This window comes from Channa argus, chromosome 16 (assembly GCF_033026475.1).
Source record: "Channa argus isolate prfri chromosome 16, Channa argus male v1.0, whole genome shotgun sequence".
Lineage (NCBI taxonomy): Eukaryota > Metazoa > Chordata > Actinopteri > Anabantiformes > Channidae > Channa > Channa argus.
The window spans coordinates 15,271,193-15,293,951 of NC_090212.1; the positions used below are offsets into that span (position 1 = coordinate 15,271,193).

At 45.0% G+C, this 22,759-nt stretch overlaps 2 protein-coding genes and 1 pseudogene across 5 annotated transcripts in view; all 3 read left to right on the plus strand.

Annotated features, from left to right (window-relative positions):
* LOC137100939 (uncharacterized) overlaps positions 1-19,054 on the plus strand; it is a 29,449-nt gene extending 10,395 nt beyond the window's left edge. The window contains exon 6 of the transcript XR_010910967.1: positions 18,820-19,054. The gene's annotated coding sequence lies outside the window, so the exon portion shown is untranslated. The remainder of the gene's footprint in view (positions 1-18,819) is intronic.
* Positions 4,295-7,661, plus strand: LOC137100937 (uncharacterized; annotated as a pseudogene).
* LOC137100940 (beta-1,4-galactosyltransferase galt-1-like) lies at positions 9,159-18,935 on the plus strand. Of its 4 annotated transcripts, XM_067478639.1 has the most exons (8): positions 9,159-9,249; positions 9,409-9,581; positions 14,065-14,130; positions 14,211-14,245; positions 15,697-16,326; positions 17,130-17,460; positions 17,580-17,755; positions 18,507-18,935. In XM_067478639.1, exons 5-8 carry the CDS (start codon positions 15,725-15,727, stop codon positions 18,658-18,660), a joined length of 1,263 nt encoding a protein of 420 aa, XP_067334740.1. In that variant the 5' UTR covers positions 9,159-9,249; positions 9,409-9,581; positions 14,065-14,130; positions 14,211-14,245; positions 15,697-15,724; the 3' UTR covers positions 18,661-18,935. The 4 variants fall into 4 exon arrangements, with proteins under 4 accessions (XP_067334740.1, XP_067334739.1, XP_067334741.1 ...); XM_067478638.1 differs by having other exon boundaries at positions 14,062-14,245; XM_067478637.1 differs by having other exon boundaries at positions 9,248-9,294; positions 14,065-14,245.
* Positions 19,055-22,759: the final 3,705 nt, after the last annotated feature.

The following is a 22,759-nucleotide window of genomic DNA, read 5'->3' on the forward strand; positions in this document are numbered from 1 at the left end:
CCTTGCCTTGTACTTTTCACGTCCATCAATGTCCGTTTTTATTGCGTAGACCCATCTACCTCCCACTGTCCTTTTCCCTGGTGGTAGCTGTGTGAGTGTGAAGGTTTTGTTCTCTTCCAACGAACTCATCTCCTCGTCCATAGCTCTTTTCCACTGCTGTGAGTCGGTTGATGATATGGCCTCCTCATAGTTCTGGGGTATGTTACATATCATTCTGTAACAAAAGTCAACACACATTTTAAGATTGTCCCCTGAGTACTCGGTCTCAAATTCCAATAGATGTGTTGGTTTCCTCCTAGTTCTTGGTGGGTTTCTTCTGATCATTTCTGTGTGTTTATCTGGGAATGTGGGATCACTTTGTTCAGGTAAAACTTCATGAACATCCTTTCCATCTTTTTCCACCATTACATCATTTCTCTCTTGGTTTTGAACCACAGGATACACATTCTCATACCCTGTGTGCGATTCAGAAGTTTGTGTTTCCTTCTCTTCGGTCGCTTTAGTTGTAAATTTCACCAACCTGTGCTTCTGAATCTTTTCTCTGTCTGGGTAGTACACTAAGTAAGCCGGGCTGTTTTTATCATAGCCAATGAAAATACCATGATCACATCTGGAGTCTAATTTTCCACTCTCTTGCTTGTAAGCAAAACATATAGATCCAAATTTTTGCATCTTGGATAAATTTGGCTTCTTGCCTGTGAACAACTCGTATGCTGTTTTCTTTGTGTACCTATTGTAGCACCTGTTCCTCACGTACGCTGAAGTTTGCATGGCATAGTTCCATAACTTATTGGGTAATCCACTCTCTATGAGTAAGCATCTACTCATCTCATATAGAGTTCTCCAACTCCTCTCTGCAGTGCCGTTTTGATGAGGTGAGTATGGTGCAGATGTTTCTTGCCTTATCCTGTTCTTTGTTAGCAATGTTTGAAGGTCTCGGCTTGTAAACTCAGTGCCATTATCCGAACGGATGCATTTTACTTCTCCATATGGTGCTATGTCTGCCAGGAATTTTTCTGTGGCTTTTACTGTATCACTTTTGGATCTTAGGAAATACACCAATATAGTACCTGAATAGTCATCTGTGAAGGACTGAGCATATCTGTACCCTTCAACAGTTGGTGTTGGCATGGGGCCAGTTAAATCAGTGTGGACTAGCTCTAAGGGTTTCTTTGCCTTTATATCTGGCTCCCTATTTCTCGTCTGACTGAATTTTCCTTGAGTGCACACTTCACATAGCTTGTCTGGCTTTGTGTTTCCCTTCATCCCCATTCCTCTCACTACACCTTGTAGTTTTTGTATATCATCGTAATTGCAATGACCTAGAATTTCATGCCAGGTTTGAATATCATGACATATATTGCATTGGTCAACATTCTCTTCTACGGTTGGCAAGTAGTACAAATTTCCTGTCTCATGAATGTCAAACCTGCTGCCATCTTTGGTAATCAAGTGATTGTCCTCCCTTTTGAAAGTAATAGTCGCTCCTCCATTTGTTGCTTTCACTACTGAGAAGATATCTTTCCGGTTGGAATGAAGAGTCGAAGTTGATGAACTTTCTTATGTCGTTGATAATGTGGGATGTCGCTCCTGTGTCCACCATGATGCCTTTTAAGTTTTTCGTACCTGCTGGTTTCTCCTTCTTTGAGTGCTTAGCCTTGAAGAGGTGGTCTTTATCCATCTTTGGGTTCTCTGCAATCTTTCTGAGATCATCGCGTTCTCCCTTTTTCTTGCAAATAGATTCTGTGTGTGTGTTGCTTTTACAGTGATTACACCACACTTTTCTGGAACACTCTCTTGCTTTGTGTCCTTTCGTTCCACATTTGTAACAGGTTACATTTATGTCTTCATCTTTCCTGTTGTGTGATTTAGTATTAACTCTTCCTTGTAGTGTTTTCATTACATTATCTGTTGTCCCCGTTATTCTCATTTTTTCTGACTCTTCGTAAACTCGTAATCTTCTCTTAAAGTCTGCAAAAGTGACATTGTCCTCATTTTGTGTCACATGGACAGCTAGTGGTTTGAAGGAGTCTGGGAGCCCGCCTAGGATCATAGCTAGAATTAGACCGTCACTCAATGGCTCGCCAGCATTTGTCAGAGCTGTAATAATGTTCTCTGCCGTTATAATGTAGTCTGTAAAACTCTCGGTTTCTGCCATTCTTAAATTAGTTAGAGATGTGTACATGTTTATTATCCATGGCTTGCTTTTTCCACAATAATGTTCCTTTAATATCTTCAGGGCTCCTCTACCATCATCACTGGCTTCATGCCTTATCAGCGAGAGGCTTCTGTCGTCTATTAGCCTTATTAGCTCAGCATAGCAATCTGCATTTTTTTGTGCGTCTTCGGCTAGTTCTATTTCCTATGTTGCTTGCCCTCTGGCTGTAGCATAATGAACCAATCCCTGCGCGCTCGCGCCAACTGAAGCAGTATAGTCCACGCCCACCGGTGAGTGGGCCAAAAAGTTGCTACTTTATCGCTCTCATGGTGTGCTCAATTACGTCCGCAATCACACCATAAGAGAGCGGCGACTGTAGCACTTATTCCCTTTTTTTCCTTCAGCCTTGTGCCAGCTAAGAGCTATTCCTTAACTAAAGAGCAAATATGTCCAGTAAAGATAAGCGACGCAGCGGCAGCACCGGCGGCGATGATGACGGCGGGAGCAAAGCGAAGAAAGGCGGCGTCAGGATCTGCGGAGTTTGTCAAGTTGGTTACATTGAACCCGGTGACCTTCACCCCCGCTGCCTTGGCTGCTTGGGGGCGGAACACGCGGGCCTCGCTCTTACTGAGCGGGCTTCCTGCATGTTCTGCAGGCTTCTGCCTGAGGACACCCTACGCTCCCGGGCGGATTTCTTTTCTGAAAATCCGGAGCAGTATTGGCTTCTTAGCGATGTTCTTGACATTGAGCCTCCTGACCACCTTCTCACTGAGCACCATTTGCAGGAGCCGGGGTCTGACGACTCCGCCTCCGCGTCTCACGGCTCATCTTCAGGCTCCCCCCTGCTCCCCCCCCTCCACCTGCGGGGCTGGAGCAGCGCCCTCCGAGCTACGCTCTACGTCGTAGCTCTCAATCATCAACACCGCTTCCCGCCATGGTGCAGCTACTACAAGAGCTTCCGGACAGCATCAAGATCGCCAGCGCTCGTGGTGATCTTTCTGTGCCGGAGGATGCCGCGTCGCCACCCCAGGAAGCCGCCTTTGGCCGCTATAACCCCGGGCGAGCGTCCCGGCCTGTTCCTACCTGGCCGCTATTCCCCACGGTAGCCGCCTATGTGCACGGCCCTGCCAGCGAGCCGGCGAAGCTTAAAGCTCCAGTTTCTACCTTTGCATCTATCACCAAGGTGAAAGGTCTCACGGATGACGGGTTTCCGCCAGTCCCAACGCTGGAACCTAGCCTCGCCGCTCTTTTTGGAGTCAAGTGCAATCTCAGAGCCGGCCGACGCCCCGCTCCACCCTCTCCTAAAGATGCATTGACAGCTCGCCTCGCTGACCGCTCACATCAGTGTGCGTTTCAGTCGGCAGCGGCAGCTAATAACATCTTTCCATTTCTGATCTGGCTCTCCTACCTGATGCTCTTCCCGACAAGTACGCTGAAGAGATCAGCAAGTTTTCCAGCGCCATCCTCGCCTTGTGCGCCCCGATAGCGATCGCTTCGGCGTGCATCTCGGCATGGCAAACCATGATCGCGAGGAACGTCTGGCTCCATCTTTCCTCCATCCCAGAGGCTGTTAGAAAGGATATGCTGGAAGGACCCATCAGCCCTGATGGTCTGTTTGGTCCCCATTTCCAGCACCTTGTTAGAGAGATGCAGACGGCTTCGGAAGAAGCGGAAAAGATTCATCGCCATGTCACAGCTCCCTCTCGCTCCGCCGGTCACTGGCTGGACCGCCGTGAGCTTTCTCACAGACAAAGGCGCCCCGCTTCATCAGCGGCAGCCGCTTCGCGACCTGCTCCGGTGCAGCCCGCTCCTCCACCTCCTCCACCTGCCCCCCAGGCGGCAGCACCAAGTCGCAGATCTTCCAAGCCTCGCAAGTTGGCTTGCTCCTGGTCTCGCCCTCCGGTGGAGCCTCCCCGGAAGCAGAGAAGATTTTGACGGGTTGGGGGGACATGTGTGATTCGATTGTTCTTTGTTCCAAATGTGGTTGTTCTGTTTGTTTTTGCAATAAAACTGAACATCTCCTAGAGGGCAAAGATTCCTATAACCAGAATACCCCTGGGTTTCCACACCCAGTGGTGTCCGCATCCCACATGTCCCCCACTCACAACAGCCCGCTCGTTGTTAGCCGCCGTGCTAACTTTACGAGCCGGCTAGTTTCTGCTAAGCAGCACACTTTATCTTCTGAGCTCCATACAACGTCCCTCCCCGCTGATACACTTGCTAGCGGTAGGGGAACGTCTGTTTATGAGCCCTCGGGGGCGCGCCCGCCTAGCTATTCGGCTACGGCTGGGGCTTCCCCGACGGACAGCCAGCCCCTCCCGTCCTCCCCGCGTCCCTTTCACAGAGGGCCCCCCATGGGCTGCCCGGTCTTTAACTCCCCGAGCAGCGGCGGAGAGGGCCGAACGTTGGCTGGCTGCCAATATAGCAGACGAACACTGTCTGCTGTCACACCCACTGTCGGAGCGTTACCATCAGTGGACGCAACTGTGTGTGTTGGACAAGTGGATGGACAGAATAATTCGCAAGGGTTATTCTCTCCAGTTTGCCACACCCCCGCCGAGCTTCGCGGGGGTCCTGGAAACCCGGCTTTCATCCCCAGCCCACACGACAGCTCTTGCGTCAGAGCTGTCCGATCTCCTGGGGAAACGGGCCATCAGCGTGGTCCCACCGATGGAAGAAAACCAGGGTTTCTACTCTCGTTACTTCCTGGTTCCAAAGAAGTCGGGGGAAATGAGGCCAATTCTGGATCTCTCTTTTCTCAATCAGTTCATGGTGGTCCGCCGCTTCCACATGTTAACGACAGCCTCAGTTCTCCGGAGCATGCGCCCGGGAGACTGGTTGTCCTCGGTGGACCTAAAGGACGCATATTTTCACATTCCTGTCGCCATGCAACACAGGAAGTTTCTGCGTTTCTCCTTCCTGGGCGTACGGTACCAGTACAACTGCCTACCGTTCGGCTATTCTCTCGCCCCACGCACATTCTCCAAATGTCTGGAGACAGCACTGGCTCCGCTGCGCGCTGCCGGCATGAGAGTGCTGTTCTATTTAGACGATCTCCTTCTCCTCGCTCCGTCCCGGGAACAAGCTCTCCTGCAGATGGTGGATTTGGTGACTCATTTATCGTCTCTGGGTTTCACGATAAATTGGCGGAAAAGCTCACCGTTCCCGGCTCAGTCGATTATCTTCCTGGGCGTGGAGCTGGATGTGCCGATCATGCGGGCGCGCCTCTCCCAGGAGAGGAGAGAGACGCTGCTCGCCATGCTCCACCGTTTGACTCCCCGTCGCGTTGTCACAGTCCACTCAGTCATGCGACTGCTGGGCATGATGGCCGCGGCTCTCTCGGTGGTTCCCCTCGGCCTCCTACACATGAGACGACTGCAGCACTGGTTCTCTCGCCTGCAGCTCGATCCTGTACGTCATCGCAGACGTTTGGTCATGATTCCCCCATCAGTGGGTCCGGATCTAGCCTATTGGAGGGGACCTCGCGTCATGTTAGACGGCGTACCCCTCGGCCGCCCCTCATCACACGTCTCGGTGTTCACAGACGCTTCGCTGTTGAGATGGGGCGGGACTTGCCTCTCTCAGTCAGTGGGTGTTCCCTGGCCAGAGGGCATGTCTCTCCACATAAACGCGCTGGAGCTGCTCTCTGTGTGGAACGTTCTTCAGCATTTTGCTCCGGTGCTCTTGGATTGCCACGTCCTTGTTCACACGGACAATACGACGACGGCTTCCTATATCAACCGTCAGGGTGGCGTGAGATCATCACGGCTCCTCAGCATCGCCAGGAGACTGCTGCTGTGGGCGCACTCGCATCTCCGCTCCATCAGAGCTGTGTACATCCCCGGCGTTCTGAACACTGCCGCGGACACTATGTCTCGGGGGGGGGCCCCGCCCCGGGGAATGGGTGCTGCACACAGAGCTGGTCCAAGAGGTTTGGAGCAGGTTTGGCAGAGCCGAGGTGGACCTTTTTGCAGCCAAAGGCAATGCCCAGTGCCCCCTTTGGTTCTCCCTCCGAGCTCGAGATTCCCCCCCCCTTGGGGTGGATGCATTCTCCCATTGCCCTTGGCCCAGGCGGCTCCTTTATGCATTTCCGCCTGTTCCTCTGATTCCCCGGTTACTAGACCGTGTGAGAGAGGAGTATCTCACCGTCATCCTTGTGGCCCCAAGGCGAGTGGGGGCACCGTGGTTCCCGGCACTCCTGCCAAATGCTGGCAGGCCCGACCTGGGAGCTCCCGTGGCGTTTGGACGCATTGTCTCAGGCCAACGGGATGATCCGCAGTCCCCCAGTTCTGCTCCAGCGCCTGTGGGTCTGGCCCCTGAGAGGAAGCGCCTAGCCGACCAGGGGTTTTCACCCCGCGTGGTGGCCACCATTCAAGGTGCGAGGGCAGCATCCACCACTTCCTCCTATGTAGCCAAGTGGTCATCCTTTCAGCGCTGGTGCTCTGAGAGGGGCGTGTCTGCCTCTTCATGTCCTCTTCCTCGGGTTCTGTCTTTTCTTCAGACCCTCTTGGACAGAGGCTTATCCCTCAGCACTGTGAAGACCTATGCTGCTGCGATCTCCTCATGTCATGAGGGGTTCGGAGACAGGTCTGTCTTCAGTCACCCCTTGCTGAAACGTTTCTCAAGGGGTGCCTTGGTGGTTTCTCCGTTTGAGCCGCTGGAACAGGTTCCCCTCAGGCTCCTGTCATGGAAGACGGCGCTTCTCTTGGCTCTCACCTCTATGAAAAGAGTGAGTGACCTCTCTGCCCTGTCAGTCTCCCCGGAGTGTCTTTCAATTCGTGGGGATCTCAGTCTGGCTGTTCTCCGCCCTAATCCTGCATTCATGCCCAAGTGCATTACCAGTTCTTTTAGGTCGAGAGTCATAACCTTGGAAGGTTTCTGCACTCCTCCTCACACTTCTGAGGAGGATGCCTCCTCTCATCTGCTGTGCCCAGTGCGTGCTTTGTCCTACTATGTGGAGCGCACGTCTACTATACGCCGTTCCGAGCGCCTTTTCGTGCACTACAGGGAAGGCTCTGCCGGGCTTCCTCTTTCCGCTCAGCGCCTGTCCCACTGGCTGTGTGAAGCCATTTTTCAAGCATATGAGTCCTCTGGGGCCCAGCCACCAGAGGGAATCCGTGCACACTCCACTAGAGGAATAGCTTCCTCTGTGGCATTGCTCAGAGGGGTGTCGGTGGAAGACATCTGCCTGGCGGCATCATGGTCCTCCACCTGCTCTTTCGTCCGGTTTTATCTTCGAGACGTTTCACGCCCCTCACTTTCCAGTTCTGTGCTTTCTGCACCCCAGAGTGCACACTCTGGTGTCGGTTAGTATGTCTTGTCTCTCCATCTCGGTCCCCAGGCCCTCAGTGGGCTTATTGAATGCTCTCCCACTGCCTGCCGGTGTGTTCACAGCTGTGATTCCCCCCCCCCTTGTGTTTTTGTCACAGTTCAGGTCGGTCCAGCTGTGAAGCAGGGTTCTGTTTACTGCTCCTAGCTGCTGTATGGCACTAGTGGGGCGTGGACTATATTCTGCTGTAGCATTTGGTTCATTATGCTACAGCCAGAGGGCAAGCAACATAGGAAATAGAACGATGGTTACGTACTGTAACCCCAGATTCTATGACTATGTTGCGCAGCCCTCTGGCTTTTTGGGCCCCACTAGTACCTCTTACTGGCTGAAGGAAAATGGTCAGTTAGAGGGAATAAGTGCTACAGTCGCCGCTCTCTTATGGTGTGATTGCGGACGTAATTGAGCACACCATGAGAGCGATAAAGTAGCAACTTTTTGGCCCACTCACCGGTGGGCGTGGACTATACTGCTTCAGTTGGCGCGAGCGCGCAGGGATTGGTTCATTATGCTACAGCCAGAGGGCTGCGCAACATAGTCATAGAATCTGGGGTTACAGTACGTGACCATCGTTCTTCAACATTAGCATTAGCAGGCACATTCAGGATAGTGTCTTTTAGCTTTAGCACGTGCAAATATCCTAGGAATCTTGTTTCCCAAAGCTCATACTTAGCTTCTGTGCCGTCGAAGTAAAGTTGGGGAGTCGTGATCCCGGTCGCTCGACTTGCCATTTTATCAGTTTCTCTGTTCTTGCTAAATCGGCTTCTTTATCGCGGGTAATGCGTCGCGCCAAAAATGTCCGTAAAAGAAACTGTTAAGACGTTCACTTATCTTCCACTCTGGGCCCATAACCTGTTGAGCGCAGGAACACTTCGTTCATGCTGCATGTGGAAATAAAGTAAAAATCATTCTGGTCTCTTTGGTCACACGATGAAACGTTTATTTAGCAAAAGAACAGCTTTGTCGGCTCTGTCCATCCGACACGGTCAGTCATAACGTGACAACAGTTTTCTTCTTCTCATCCCTAAAAGGTGTTTACCGTAATACAGGTAATGAGAAGGTACAGAACATTTTGGGTGTAACACTACCGTATACAATGAGTAAAGAGCACATATGATGTACAGACCTCAACACACACATATATATATATATATATATGAAGCAAAGTCAAACTCAAAGAGATGAAATAAACTACTAGTTTATTTCATCTCTTTGAGTTTGACTTTGCTTCATTTTGGATTTGAATTACAGAAGTGTGACAGTACATAAATGTAGTCAAAATGTGTTTTATATAATAGTACTTTTATACAATAATTCATTGAGCTATGACATGTTTATTATTTGCTGTAATAACTGTACCAGTAGAAATTAGGCCTGCAGTAAGCAACATGATTTGAATATAGTAAGTGAGTCAGGGACTTGATGTTAACCATCTCTAGGGCAGAGTGGACGGTATCTGTTCTACCGTTTTCTCTCTTTCACAGTGTCCTCATTTTGTCCCACATTATCTCATTTCATCTGTGCACCTCGTGAAATCCAGTTAATGGTTAATAATCTATAGCAAGGAACAAGATGATAAACACTACCGCAGCATTAAATCAACAAAGGTGATAATTTTATCACAATAGACTCATAAAATCATGACTGTACTTGGACATTGGACTTTCGTTATGTGTCTGGACTATGAGGACGGCTACACACATGGCCGCACCCACATCTATCTAGTTTATCATCGCACATGTACGAGGCGAATGTTTTTCAGGTGAACAGTTTGTTCAACTTTTTGAATAGGTACCAATAATGAATGGTACGAGGAGAGTTACAAGTAGTTGTTGCTGTTTGTGAACGCATCAGTCACAGGTGAAAAATTAAGGATCCTGTGGGTGTACAGATGCTAACGTGGTTTTATTTCTTCTTAAAGGGCATCTTTATCCAGCACAGGACACATCAGCGTGGGCCCATTGGTGGAGGATACTCCCCAGTAGTGTAACCCAGCTAACCCCCATGCTATAAAGCAGGATGTTTAGAACCCTTCCACTTCCTGTTGGATGGTCTGTACCTGTGCCCTCTTGGTGAATAAAGTGGAGTAAGTTGGTAAGTATCATATTGACAGTTGTTTTTATGTGTTAACTTGCGATCAACATGAAATTGTGGTAATAAATACCTCGTTTTGTTGGTTCGTTCGTGTTTTATATAAAAGTCAACAAAGAACAAATCTACCAAAAATCCTAAATGTTGACTGCAACTCCCAAGATGCACTTTAGCTTCTGTAAGCTTAAAATTTTGTTAAATATCTTGGTAACTGAAGGTAGGAGCTGAACCTGTGACTAAACTTAATACACAATCAGAAGACTAAATTGTTGTTAATTATTAATTCTTGCTACGTGTTAGTTAAGCAGCTGTTTGGTGTGTTTTGTTGAGAGTAGAGGACCTGTAAGTTTAGGTGTGCCGAATAATAACGAGGGATCTGTCTACAGTGTTCTCTTATCTTTAACCCATTTCACACTCTAGTGTCGGGAGCACAATAACATCACTTGGGCACAAAGTGTGACAGTAAAATTAGTTTGTTTCCCGATAGCATTTCAGATCAGTCTACGAGGGAATATTGAAGGTTTTGCAAATGACTAAAACTAAAGATGCTAAACAAAAGGCTCATTCTGTGTCAACAAGATATGTTAGTGTTCAACAAAAGTTCCAAAACTACTACTTTGAGTTTCAACAAGGAAATAATAAATGTAATAATGTAGTACTTTCATTTTGGCTGCCCTGCGGAACCACACCAACATCTGTATCAGAGTGGATTAGTGTTTTCAAAAGTGCTGAATCGTTTAGAAGTAATGATATGAGAGAAATCAATGTCAATGTCAGCCTGCTCAGGTACTGTATATTTTATATAAAAATCTTTTCAGGGGACTAGTGTATTATTTGTGTCTAGGGATGAATTACCAACTAACCGAAGACATTTAAAGGCTTAAAAAGGTTCACTGAGTGTCAGTGTCTTTCAGACATAAACTGTAGTAGCATGTTGACAATCTGTCAGATGCTCCAGTACTTTGGTCCAGACTGAAAAATCTATTTGATAGATTGCAGTGAAATGTAGCAAACACATTCACTGTCCAACTGACTGGTTTATGACCAAATACCAGCAAAGCTAAGGAAATTCCCTTCAGACTTAGCTGTCCTTGCATGCAAACATAGTACTGTAAAAGATGGTAAGCATACTTGCTTATCATCAGTCCTGAGCTCAAGGGATGAGCCGACCTGCTCCGGTGCAGCCCGCTCCTCCACCTCCTCCACCTGCCCCCCAGGTGGCAGTATCAAGTCGCAGATCTGCCAAGCCTCGCAAGTTGGCTTGTTCATGGTCTCGCCCTCCGGTCGAGCCTCCCCGGAAGCAGAGAAGATTCTGACGGGTTGGGGGGGGCATGTGTGATTTATTTGTTCTTTGTTCTAAATGTGGTTGTTCTGTTTGTTTTTGCCATGAAACCGAACATCTCCTAGAGGGCAAAGATTCCTATAACCAGAATACCCCTGGGTTTTCACACCCAGGAGTGTCCGCATCCCACATGTCTCCCACTCACAACAAACACTGTCTGCTGTCACACCTGTTGTCGGAACGTTACCATCAGTGGATGAAACTTTATGTGTTGGACAAGTGGATGGACAGAATAATACGGAAAAATTATTCTCTCCAGTTTGCCACATCCCCGCCGAACTTCGGAGGGATCCTGGAAACCCGGCTTTCATCCCCAGCCCACACGACAGCTCTTGCGTCATAGCTGTCCGGTTTCCTGGGGAAACGGGCCATCAGCGTGGTCCCGCCGATGGAAGAAAAGCGGGGTTTTTACTCTCGTTACTTCCTGGTTCCCAAGAAGTCTGGGGAAATGAGACCAATTCTGGATCTCTCTTTTCTGAATCAGTTCATGTCGGTCCGCTGCTTCCACATGTTAACGACAGCCACCGTTCTCCGGAGCGTGCGCCCGGGGAGACTGGCTGTCCTCGGTGAACCTAAAGGACGCATATTTTCACATTCCTATCGCCGTGCAACACAGGACGTTTTTGCGTTTCTCCATCCTGGGCGTACGGTACCAGTACAGCTGCCTACCGTTCGGCTATTCTCTCGCCCCACGTACATTCACCAAATGTCTGGAGACAGCACTGGCTCCGCTGCGCGCCGCCGGCATGAGAGTGCTGTTCTATTTAGACGATCACCTTCTCCTCGCTCCGTCCCGGGAGCAAGCTCTCCTGCAGATGCTGGATTTGGTGACTCATTTATCGTGTCTGGGATTCACGATAAATTGGCGGAAAAGCTCACCGCTCCCCGCTCAGTCGATTATCTTCCTGGGCGAGGAGCTGGATGTGCCGATTACGCGGGCGCGCCTCTCCCAGGAGAGGAGAGAGACGCTGCTCGCCATGCTCCATCGTTTGACTCCCCGTCGCGTTGTCACAGCTCACTCAGTCATGCGGCTGCTGGGCATGATGGCCAGCTGATGGCGGGACATGCCTCTCTCAGTCAGTGGGTGCTCCCTGGCCAGAAGGCATGTCTCTCCACATAACCACTGGAGCTGCTCTTTGTGTGTAAAGTTATTCAGCATTTTTCTCCGGTGCTCTCGGATTGCCAAGTCCTTGTTCACATGGACAATACCAGACCCAGGGAATGGGTGCTGCACACAGAGCTTGTCCAGGGGGGTTGGAGCAGGTTTGGCAGAGCCGAGGTGGGCCTTTTTGCAGCCAAAGGCAATGCCCAGTGGCCCCTGTGCGCCTGTGGGTCTGGCCCCGGAGAGGGAGCGCCTAGCCGACCAGGTGTTTTCTCCCCGCGTGGTGGCCACCATTCAGGGTGCAAGGGCGGCATCCACCACTTCCTCTTATGTAGCAAAGTGGTCATGTTTTCAGCGCTGGTGCTCTGAGAGGGGCGTGTCATGTCCTCTTCCTCGGGTTCTGTCTTTTCTTCAGACCCTCGTGGACTGAGGCTTATCCCTCAGCAATGTGAAAACCTATGCTGCTGCGATGTCCTCATGTCATGAGGGATTCGCAGACAGGTCTGTTTTCAGTCACCCCCTGCTGAAACGTTTCTTAAGGGTTGTGAGGCGGCAAGGTGGTTTTCCCTGGGATCCGTTTACTCAGCTGCAGCAACAATTCACACCAGATTCCACCCTGTATTGTGTGAAATATACTCTTCACTACAGGGTCGTACAAAAAATAAAGTTTTTGTTTTATTTTCTACTGTAAATAACAGTTGTAACTATGTTACTAAGTAAATTTACTCAATTGGGGTATATAGTCTAGCAATTGGCCACAACATTAAAAGCACCTGATGGTTATAATATAAAAATATGTTTTGAAAAATGCTGATGTATCATTATGGGTTAATTAACTGTTCACATTAGTGGTTAAAATCCACCTTCTCTGCAAAAGTGATTTCTGACCCTTATTTTTTTTAAATAATGTACATGTTTTACCATAATGTTTGTCCACAATCATCACTCACAAACTAAAGTAGTTTGGTTGTCAGCCTGCACTCACTTGTTCGCTTGTGCCCAAGACCTTTGTCCAAAAAATATTAAAAATACATCAGCCAGAGCCACTATTCCAGTGGGTGTATTTCTTTATTCCCAAACTGGTGATTCTACTGTTTAAAAAATGTAGCACCATATGATGCAATTCCTCCCTTTTATTTTGGCTGGTGAACTACCGATGATTATTGTGGGCAATATATATATTTTTTAATCTAAATTAAAATTTAAAATAAAATTAAAAAATCTAAATTATCCTTTAAATTCCATATTAAAACATCTTAAATCATTTTCCAAATGCACCACCGTAATTGACAATTGTACCCCAGTCTGGCTACCGCAATGAAAAAGTTTTAGATCCACCCGTGTTTAAAAGGTAATTGTACTGGTTCTGTTGACTGAAATTTCAACTGAAATACACTCACTTCATCTCGACAAAATGTAAACATGTTTGAAGAATCTTTGCAAATTTAGAAAACTCCCAAACACTTACAAAAGTAAAAGCCTTAGCTTTTTTTACTTCACATTACTTTAATTATCTTTGAGATGTGTTTAAAACTTTACTGGACTCCACCTGTGGGAAATTTAATTGATTGGACAAAGTGGTGAAGAGTCGTATGCTGGAGCCAGGGTGTGCACTTCTGAAGCCTTCAATGTTATTGGGAGCCCAGTAGCCACTAGGATGGTTCCAGGTTGCCATCTAGTAAAAGCAAGATAATCTTTGATCAGCTATGTTGACCAAGAAACCTGTGGTCACTCTAACAGAGCTTCAGAGGTCTAATGCAGAGATTGAAGAACCTACCAGGGGCAGAGTGTCTGATAAAACTGAGGTGACAATGAATGAATAATTTGTTAAGGACCCCCACCCCCACCAAACAAGAAGGAGCACTGGTCAACAGAAAAGCACAGAGAAAAAAAAATGGTCAAGCACTTTTACCTTTAATACTTTAGGTAAAATATGAATCATGTACTTATTTACTTAAGTAGAAATTGCAGTGGGTACTTATACTTTTACTCTAGCACATTTGTAAATTGTACAAATTCAAACAATTTTTTTTTCCAAGCAGGCTTTGCTCCACCCTGGAAAGAGACAAAGCTGGCAACGCCTTGGATGTTGTCACCTGTTAACACTGGTATGAGTGTAAAGAGAGCCCACATCTGATGGACAGGGAGCATGTGAGCGCTTGTAAATTTTACATCTGTTGTTCCTCAGCTCTGCATCAGGAGAAGAATATTCTTGTGTTTGTGGTAAGTTGCATGTTTTCATCAGATGTGGTGTTGGAGGATGATATTAGTGTCTTACTGTTTTTGTACAGCTCATATCAATCTGAATGGTTGCTGCTAACTGAAGGGGTTGTCATTGTGTCTGTAGTCAGGGGACACACGCGCGATGATCAACCAGTTCAGCCGGCAAGCTATGCTACAGCTGTGTATGACTGTGATGGAGGAAGTAGCATTGCTACATTTAACGTACTAGTTCCATGTAAAAGGACGTAGCACTTTGCATTCATTGGCTTACTGTCAGCCAAACTGGAGTTATAGATAAGTCAGTCTTTAACACTGCCTCCTATTTATCGGCTTTTAATCTCTTTAATTTGTAGTATTTCCTTCAGAAATTTTAATATAAAGTAAAACTTTATTCATATTAAAGTATTGAGTAAATGTACTAAACAACTTCCTGTTACATCTGCACAAAGACATGGAAAGTGAGCCATCACACTGAAATGCTAGATCACTGTTGTGCCAGTGCAGGGTATGAGAAATAATATGGGATTTAAACCAAACTGGCCCGAGTAAAGCTTCCAGGTGGGAGATTTGTGTTATTCTTTTTTCTTAAAGGACATTTATTATTAATCATATTTTCATCAATCCCCATGAGGACAATAACTCTAAATTCTCACAGAGAATTTCCATCAGTCTTCTTCCTGGATTAGATCATTCATCAGTGGTATATGCCTTATGGAGACAATTCATCATGGGGATTGACCAATAATAATTAATAATGATTAAAGCGTGTGTTTGATAAGCTACATTTTTATATAACATTCAATGAAAAGACAAAAAGCAACAATGAATTGATCCTAACAAGTCAACGCATGATAAAAACCGTTCAGCCACATTATTAACACTGGTGGCTCAGTGACTGGAAACTGTAGAAGGAAGTAGAAAAGAGTAAGAGTGTAGTGAGGAGGATGTTGAAGAGGATGAAGAGTGGAAAGGCAGTTGGTCCTGATGACATACCCAAGAAGGTATGGAAGTGTCTTGGAGAGGTGGCAGTTGAGTTTCTGACTAGTTTGTTTAACAAGATCTTGGAGAGTGAGAGGATGCCTGAAGACTGGAGGAGAAGTGTACTGGTGCCTATTTTTAAGAACAAAGGAGATTTGCAAAGCTTTGGCAACTACAGAAGAATAAATGTGATGAGACACAGTGAAGTTGTGGGAAAGAGTAGTGGAAGCTAGGCTAAGGGCAGAGGGGAGCATTTGTGAGCAGCAATGTGGTTTTGTGTCTAGAAAGAGTCCAACAATTTCAGTGCTGCAGTGGTTTACATTAGATTGAACATATGTTCATGTAAAGTGCTGCACAGGACAGAGGTTTAACCCTTATGTTCATCCAGAGGAACTCAGAGAGGTGTGTGCATTTTAAATACATCACATTCACACCTCGTCTCGTTCTTACTGTGATTTCTAATTCTGTCTCAGGTTGGCAGTCTGTCTCATCTTGGCCAGGATGCACAAGAGTCAACCATACAAAGGGAAGATCTTCCTGCTCTTCATTATTGTCGTCATCTTCATCTTCATCTTCATCAGCTTTGTGAGATCACCTGGGACTAATTGGTCGATTCCAAAGCCACATGGGGCTCAAAAGACTTGTCCCTATCAGGTGTCTGAGCAGACCATCACCCCTCTCATCAACACAGATCATTTTCTGGTATCGGCCTACACGGACCAGAGAGTGAATGGGTTCAGTATACGGATCATCGGCATATTTAAAAGAGACGCCATCCAAACCCTTCACTGTGTTTTCTGCTGTGAAGGCCACTTATCCACTACAACTCCAACAACAATTTTACCTCACTCAGACCACTTTGGTTTTCCCTTTGACACTACAGATGTCATGTGTCAAGTTCCTTCTAACTGTGATGCTACACATGTCACTCTGCTGACTCAGCCCTATGGTGTGAAGGCATTGAACCACAGTTGGCTCCCGATAAGAAACAAAAATATGAAAGTGGAGAATAAGATTCACTTTAACTTCACAGTCTGCATTTCCACACTGTTTGACAAATACAACAACGTGCTTCAGTTTGCACAAACTCTGGAGATTTACAGGTCAGAACAGCAACACCACAAAGTTTAAAAAAATGAAATTAATCAATGGGGAAAAAGTTGAATTGTTTTTTGTAGAAGAAGACTCATAAGAAGGAAGAGATCATTTTCAAATAATTTTATTTGGATTACAACATAGTAGTTCACATAGATGCGGATGTCAGAACTACAAGGTAAATATACTGTAAGGCAGCAACAGGAAAGTAATTCAAAGCTGAAAGAATGAACAATAGAAAGACTTGTTTGATGAGTGCTGTGTTGTTTTTCTGTTTAAAAGTACCCAGAAAGCTCAACGGTGTTCTCATATGATGAAGTATCAGGTTACAGCCAGAAGAAGGTTTGATTACTTTATCATAAAAAAAAACAAAAACAAAAGAAAATTTGCCTGCTATCCAAAAGTAACAGATTTGATCTAAAAGCACCACTACAGCACTCTAGTTACTAGTCAAACCTGGCTCAACACTTTTTTTTGGTCATACTAGCTGTTTTCCTTTAAGTTAGAGCTATGGCCTTTCATCCAAAGAATTATAATGAAGCGTCATGATGTATATAAATTAAAACATTTTGTTATCTTTGTTGTTGAATTGAGGCATAACAAATCCAACATCTTTGAAAAAGGAAAAGCCTTTGCTTCTGTAGCACTGCCTTGTTTTATTAAAAAAAGGAAACTTGTACAGTGCCACTGATCGTGCTTTTAGCCCTGTATCCCTGTATCCGGTGTAGTTTCCATGTAAGCTGCATGGCGAAAAACAAAGCAAGGCAAAATCAATGTAAAGCATTTTAATCTTTGCCTCATCTTGCTCCAGGTTGCTGGGTGTGAACAGGGTGGTGGTCTATAACACCAGCAGTGGTCCGGACCTCGACCGCCTATTGCGAAGCTACAATCACGGGGGCTTCTTGGAGGTGGTTCCTTGGCCCATTGATCAGTATCTGAGGCCGTCTTCTGGCTGGCTCTTCTCACAGCACGGAGGGGATTTGCACTACTTTGGCCAGCTGACTACACTCAATGAGTGCATTTACAGATCCATGGATCGGTCGCGCTATGTCCTGCTGAATGACATAGATGAGATAATAATGCCATACCAACACAACAACCTGATGAGCCTGATGGACATGCTCCAACAGCAACATCCAAATGTAGGTCATTGTGTGTGTGCATTTACACATTTCGCCTGAATGCATCTGTCATGTTTTGACTTTCTTTTCTTTTCTTCACAAATTTTTATGCCCACCAAACTGGAATCCATGTCATGCAGGCAGGAGTGTTTCTGATAGAGAGTCATGTCTTTCCCAAGAAACCATTTGAGCAAAGTAAAAAAAGCCCCCTGCCTTACTGGAAAGGGGTCCCAGGCTACAATATTCTGGAGCGCATCTACAGGGAGGAGCCTGATAGAAAGTTATTTCACCCTTACAAGATGATAGTTCAGCCACGGTAGGAGGACTTCTTATACCATTTAATGATGTCTCAGGAGGAATATTAGCTTCTGTCCTCAAGGCTCAGTCAATAGTGCCGATGAATATGGAACTTGGACCAGAGATATTCTGGAATAATTTAGTGGAATGAAAGGACCCTTTCAAAATGATGAGTTGAATGAATGAACTGACAAGAGTTCACTCAACTCAGTAAATGATGTTTTACAGTAAAAACAAAGTAACAGACTTCCCAGCATGCACTGTTAACTCTAAACTATTCAGTCGTTTGAAGAAAACCATCTTTACATATTTAAAATATATTATATTTATTATTTTCAAAATATGAAACAAATGATGGTAACAATGATAAAGGTTAGTGTTGAATTAAGTCACTACCAGACACACTACCAGCAGCCTTGGATGTTGCCTTTGTGCTAATTTTGGTAAAAAAAAATGACTTCAGCAGCTGCAGCAAGGAGTTATTCACGTGAAGAACTGATTGTTGACAAAATGTATAAAGAAAGAAAAATATTTTGACTGACTGTGACTAAATAATTGAATCAACTAAACATATTGATTTAAGTCTTTGTTTTTAAAGTTCAGTTAACTGAGTTGGTTTTACTAATATTGAACTAGCTGTTAGTTTAGTTCAGTTCAAAGCAGCAGGTGAACTTTTGTTTCCATGTTGAGCAAACAAATAATTGACATCGTAATAAATGTATTGAGTCGATGTATGACTGACTATGTGGGAATTTTTATGTATGTCACAGGTTTGTGGAGCAGACCTCAGTACATGATGTGCTTAAGATGTCTGGAGAAAAGGTCAAGGTCCCACCGGAGGTCTGTCATATCATTCACTGCCCAACCAGAGGCCCGATACAAGGGGAGCTGAGTCTATGTGGACACCCGACTGTGGGACTTTAAAGACAATCTGATACCAAGAGTGAACGAGATGCTGACTAGAGGGGGTCTGTTGAACTCCACAGGAAAAAGTTGAAGGGATAGTCATAGACACTTAGACACAAGGGTAACAGGATTAATGCAGCAACAATGACCAGATGAACAGATACAATTACTAGTGAGGCATTAGACATGTGCAGCAGGACTCTTTCCTCCTGCAATGACATTTAAAAAAAAAAAATGTACCTCCTGGATTAAACACCACTTAAACCCACAATTTTACATGTAACATTTAATCTGTAGGTGGATGTGTAGCCAACATTCTAAAAATATTCTAATGGAAAATAAAGACTAATATAATTTGAGTTAAAGCAAAACGAGAGGCCACTTAGGGATTTCAAATTAGAGACGATCATTGGTCAGATTTACCCTGTAGATAACTGTATATAAACAGAGTTTATTATCATGTCACTTTAAAACAATTCATTGAATATATTATAGACTAATATATTCATAGAATATATTATAGACTAGACCTGGTCATATAAAGAGGTCATGGTGGGAGGACCCAAAAATGGACAAACATTTTTTTCTGAATTTCATAAAAGAGTCAGAGAAGTGAACATGAAATATGGGATGATGTTTTAGGTCTTTAGCTTCTACAAGGTTTGAATGTGCTTTCATCTTACTTTAGTTTCTAACATCTGCAAAATTAACAACACTGTCTTTTGCCTCGATTGTACTTTGTGATTAAAGCTAATTGGAAAATGTTAGTAGGCCAGTTAGCTTGGATTTTGATAATTTTTTTCAAGATGCAATAAAATTTACATGAAAAAATATGGTTGTTTGCTGTTTACATGTTGAGGTGTGACTAATATAGTGGAAACCGGGGGGGTTGCAATGAGAGGAAATTTAAGGTTGCAGCAAGTTCCTCTGACAGTTTGCTTTCACATAGACATGAGCCACTGAATTAAGAAAAAAACATACAGAACTCACTTCATGATGGTTATTGATATATACAGTAAATATCGAATTATTCAGTAGGATACCTGCTGATTATCATGAGCTTTGCCAACAGTGTGGGATCATGAGTTTAATATTCTATAGTGTCATTACATGTCAGTTGTTTTAAACTGCTTTTCACCAATTTGAAACATCAGCATATATTTTAGTTGCCTTAAAGGAACCTGCCTAAGCTCTTCTGTATGCTGTGCATTATGTGTTAGAAATATATCGCCTATAAACTAGATTGCTTTTTATATTCAACTGATTCAGGAAACCTTGGAACACACTTTATAGGCCCAATAATAACAAAATCCATATTCACTGCATCCTATATTTAACTTAATCAAGTATGGCCTTGACAGGGGGCCCGGTGGTTCAGTGGTAGAGCATTGGGATGGAGAAGGGAGTGGGTTTGAATCTTACCCCACCAGGTGTGGCCCCACCCAGCCACCAAGGGCAACTTTGGTGCAGGTCCCAAGCCTGGACAAAAATGGGAGGGTTGTGGCAGGAAAGGCATCTGGTGTAAGAACAGTAGATAAGCACAAGGCCTGCTGCTCTGGGAGTCTGTGTCACTTGATAAGATGTCAAGAGTTCTGTAAGTTCAGACTGGAACCATAATGTGTTGTGCTGCCATTGGGAGGGAGTATTCTCTCAGGCTCACTGGGGGACTGCTCAGACTGTTGAACACAGGACGAGGAATCAAGCTTGGCAGAATAAGTGGCTGAAAAAAACTCAAACAAATAAATTGCTGTATTTGTCTTCATCGCCATCCTTACTGTCAGAACACCCAACACCAGATGCCCTTTCTGCCACAACCTCTTCTGACTCAACACACTGATGGTGTTAAGATATTAAACTACAGTTCAAAATCAAACCACCAATCAGAAGGAGCAGAAATTTTGACTTCACTGTCTACATTTCCAAACTGTTGGGAGGCTACACAATATTGTGCTTCAGTTTGCACAGACCTTGAATATGTCCCGGTTATCCCAACAACTCCATAAAGCACTTTGTCAAAAATGGGCTGAATCACCTTCACTCAGACACTGTCTGAAAAAGCTCTGATTATTATTAGAGCTTTTTGATTTCACTACACAATACAGGTGTCTTTACCTTAGTCAAGGCAGGAGAGTGGGACCATGAAGGCTCTACGTGTTTCTGCCTTCATATAATGACAGATGTTATGTAATAGATGAAGACTGACAAGGAGGAAGAGAAAAACTTTTATTTGGACAACAACCTGCTAGTTTACACAGATGCTGAGGGTCTAGACATTACAAGGCAAATATGGCATGGAACCAGTGGACACAGCAGCAAAAACAACAAAATGAATGGCATCCAGTGTTCACTACAGAAGCCACCAAGCCTTGTCAAAAGGTGCTGTCCATGGGTAACTATGGCATAATAGGCAAAATTCAAGATGAAAATTGTAGAAGAACTTTTTTGTGTCATGCTAAGTGTTTCCTTATTTAAAGTATCTAGCTTTGCATTGTGCATATAGACATAAGAACTGTACCAAATGTCATCAAACAGCGTTTTCTTTAACAAATACAAGCTTGAAGGGATATTATTTTCACAGCGATCAGGTCTAGCTTGTCTCTCATTGCAGTTTCATGTTTTATGCAAATCTTAGCTTTTTCTAACATGCACTTAAACTGAGGTCATGGTAAATGGTCTCCACTTATATAGAATGTTTTGACCTTATCACCCTCTTTACACTGCTTCTCATTTACCTGTTCAGACACAAACTGCACTCACTGGGAGTGAATAATTTGGGGTTCATTGTCTCGCTTTTGAGATCTCCCCCCAGTTTGATTCCCCATCCCCGATTTACATTTACATTTAGTCATTTAGCGGACGCTTTTATCCAAAGCAACTTACAAGTGACGTACAAGGCAAGCAAGAATCTAAGTCAAGGAGAAAACACCAAAGCCAAGTCCTATCACAAAAGTGTTTACATTTCATGAGATGCAAGTGCAACAAAGAGCAGAAAGGAAGTATTTGTTTTTGTGTTTTTTTAATAGATATATTTGCATCGGAAGGTGCGGACAAGTTCTGTTTTCAGCAGCTTTTTGAATATTGGGAGTGAGTTTGCTGAGCGTGCAGAGTTTGGTAGCTCATTCCACCACTCTCATATGAGAAAGTTCCCATTTAGATTTAGGAGATATGGACTGTTTATCCAAATTCATATATGTCTTCCAGATCTCATGGTGTAAGTCTCAGCACTGTTCCTAATGCAAATGCAAACAAAAAAGACCCTGACGAGAGTAGTTCTGGTCGGGACTCCCCCTTCCCCAGAACTGTTTAAAAAATTAATGAGGTCATTCAAAACTTTTGGGAGCACCAGGACAGGAAGCTTGTCTTTGAGACAATCTGATAAACCTTAGTAAAAATCCAGCATAATTAGTAGATTTATTCCATATGTTGGCTGCATATGTTCTACATTTTTTGCATACTCAGTTACAAATCATTACCTTGGTAATGTGGAACGAACCTCGTGAGGCCTCCTCAGCTGGCAACAGCAGGTCAAAAACTATGCTGGGCTTCTGAGAGAAACTTCTGAAAGTAGAACAGTCTGGTGAGTTCCATTCACGCTCAGCTGTTCCCCACAACTGAGTCCTGCCAGTGAGCAGCGAGATGGCGTGAGCTACCCTGGCACGTTCTGTGGGAAATGATGAGGGCTGTGAATCAAAAATGAAAGGACACTGAGTTAAGTCCAGAGAAGATCCAGGAGTGGTGAGATGTTGTTCGGGCATCCTGGGATTGTGTAATAACTGGCTGAATCGGTGAGTTAACATCTTAGGACCAGAAGACAACGGGGTCATTTGATGCTCATGTCAGTGGTGATAACTGAGGCAGCAGTTCAGTGGTACGGGCTGGGTCCATGTCTGGCAGGATTATAGTGCAGCAGTTCAGCAGGTTAGGACCCAAAAGCTCAGACACCAGATAAGGTTTGAAGATATTTTACTATAAAAGGTGTAATTAGAGGTTAGGGACTCTAAGGGAGTGGTGGGGTTTCTTTTTTGCAGGTGAATCTGACAGGGTAACTGTCAGAGGAGAAGCAATGTTTTTTTTTTTTCAGTTCTCTCTGCTGCAGCCTGTTCTTATCCTTTACAGA